The 1844-nt window shown below is 45.3% G+C and overlaps 1 protein-coding gene across 1 annotated transcript; it reads right to left on the bottom strand.

Moving 5' to 3' along the window:
- Window positions 1-987: 987 nt before the first annotated feature.
- On the bottom strand, window positions 988-1214 carry PPTG_23595 (hypothetical protein; the record flags this gene model as incomplete). The annotated part of the gene is made up of 2 exons (XM_008911948.1): window positions 988-1128; window positions 1194-1214. 2 exons carry the CDS (start codon window positions 1212-1214, stop codon window positions 988-990), a joined length of 162 nt encoding a protein of 53 aa, XP_008910196.1.
- Window positions 1215-1844: the final 630 nt, after the last annotated feature.

The following is a 1844-nucleotide window of genomic DNA, read 5'->3' as shown; positions in this document are numbered from 1 at the left end:
TGTATGATATCTTCAAATCCTGCGCCCTGTCAGATATCCTCTTACCCATCATATTTCATCCTCTAAAATAGCCTACTCACACCACCCACTAATAAAGTGGTGTCCACAGAGCAGCCTATACGAATCTTACCACTTTGATTGGCTGACACACGCTCAGCCAGTGAACAGCCCCAAGGAGCGTGACAGCTCTGTAAACAGGTGATTGACGGTACCCCATAGTGAAGGGAGGGGAGGCGTTAGCAACTTATATATATAGATGACTAAACTGTTTGCGTTAATAGGAGACCACACGCACGGACAACTACCAATTTACTTATGTATAAATATGTGAATTAGTGAACTTCAGACTAAGTGTCCAAGTTTACTGTGAGTTTGAGTGTGTTGATCAGCTAGAGATCGGTATTATCTATAATGAAGTCATGATTATCTAAACCTCATCCTATTTACTCATTCGCTTTCAAAGCCGTTTCACTGAAAACAGAAATATAAAAATTGCATTCTAACATTTTAATTGTCGCAAATTATTCAAGAAAAGTCATCCATTTAGCGATCGTGCAAAATTAATCAGTTCATTATACGAAAACTGACACAAAATCAGTCGTTTGGAAAATTAGCGAAGCTATATTCTAGCTTCTGATATGGCTAAAGCTATAAGCGTCGAAGAAAATAATAACCAAGGTACAAATTGATTATAGTACAGCGTAATGTTTCTTAGATAACACAGCGGTCCACACAGCTTAAGTGTGCCTTTAAAAATAACAGAAATAACTCAATGGGTAGCAAAAGTAACGATATTTTAGCCAAAGGAAACGTTTTACTATACACTTATTGAGGTCTATTGGTTCTGGTTCTTCGGGCAACGCCGTGACTGCATGCGGTGGGGACAGCGGCGCCGGAGCCCGCGCTCTATGCGTGGTGGCGATGGTGTCGGTTGGCCCATAGTAGCGGCAAGTGCAATCATCCGCTGCTCGTGGTCGCTAGCCATGGTCAATGGTGGTGCAATACCATGGTGGTGCCAAAAGGCACACTCTCTCGGCAAATCGGCACACGCAACGCACCGTCTGCCCCAGCTTTGGCGAAGCCGGCCGCGAAGGCATCCCGCGATTGGAGCGCCTCGCAGCAGCCGCACTGCCGCAGTTATAGCACGTGGCAATCAAGATCAACGTGCGGCGGCTCCGCTCGGGCCAACAGACTGGGCAATCGAACGGCTCCATTTTTGAAATGCTTGGATAGAAATTCCTTTAAATATTTGAACGACTGAAATGGATTTTTTAAAATTAGTCATAACTAACATATATAACCAGTTACTATAGCCGAATTTTAGAAAATCACAGTCGCTCTGCAGTAATTACATTTTTGCCATTAAGGGACGCCTTCGCTCCGCTTTTCAACCAACCAGAAAGCTCAAAAATCTCCAATGGAATCGTGTGACGGACGGACACCGTGCTAGCGTTGGTGTTTAGGACTAACCTGTCGTTTGTACTCTACCCTGGTTCCATGCGCTTCTGTTGCTCCATGCATCTCTGTTGTTTCGTGGTCTAATCGTGCGATTCCGTCGTCGGTGGTATCGTGCTCCGCGGTTATGTACTCGTCCGATGTCTGTACATTGACGTATCTCCTTGTTTCATGCTCTACTGCAGTCCGTGCTCTCATCGCTATGGCCTCTACCGTGCGTCCGTGGACATTTGCCGCTCTTCTTTGGTTCAGCGCTCCTCCCCGGCTTGGTGCTCTTCCGTGATTCCGCTAGTCCGTACTTCTCCTTCCATTTTGTCGCGTACAGCACGCTACGTGCGTTTAATATATGCCAATACATTTCTGGTAATTTCGCATATACTTCTAAATCT

Source organism: Phytophthora parasitica (genome assembly GCF_000247585.1).
Source record: "Phytophthora parasitica INRA-310 unplaced genomic scaffold supercont2.44, whole genome shotgun sequence".
NCBI classification, from domain to species: Eukaryota; Oomycota; class Peronosporomycetes; order Peronosporales; family Peronosporaceae; genus Phytophthora; species Phytophthora nicotianae.
This window is presented reverse-complemented; position numbering and strand designations above follow the sequence as displayed.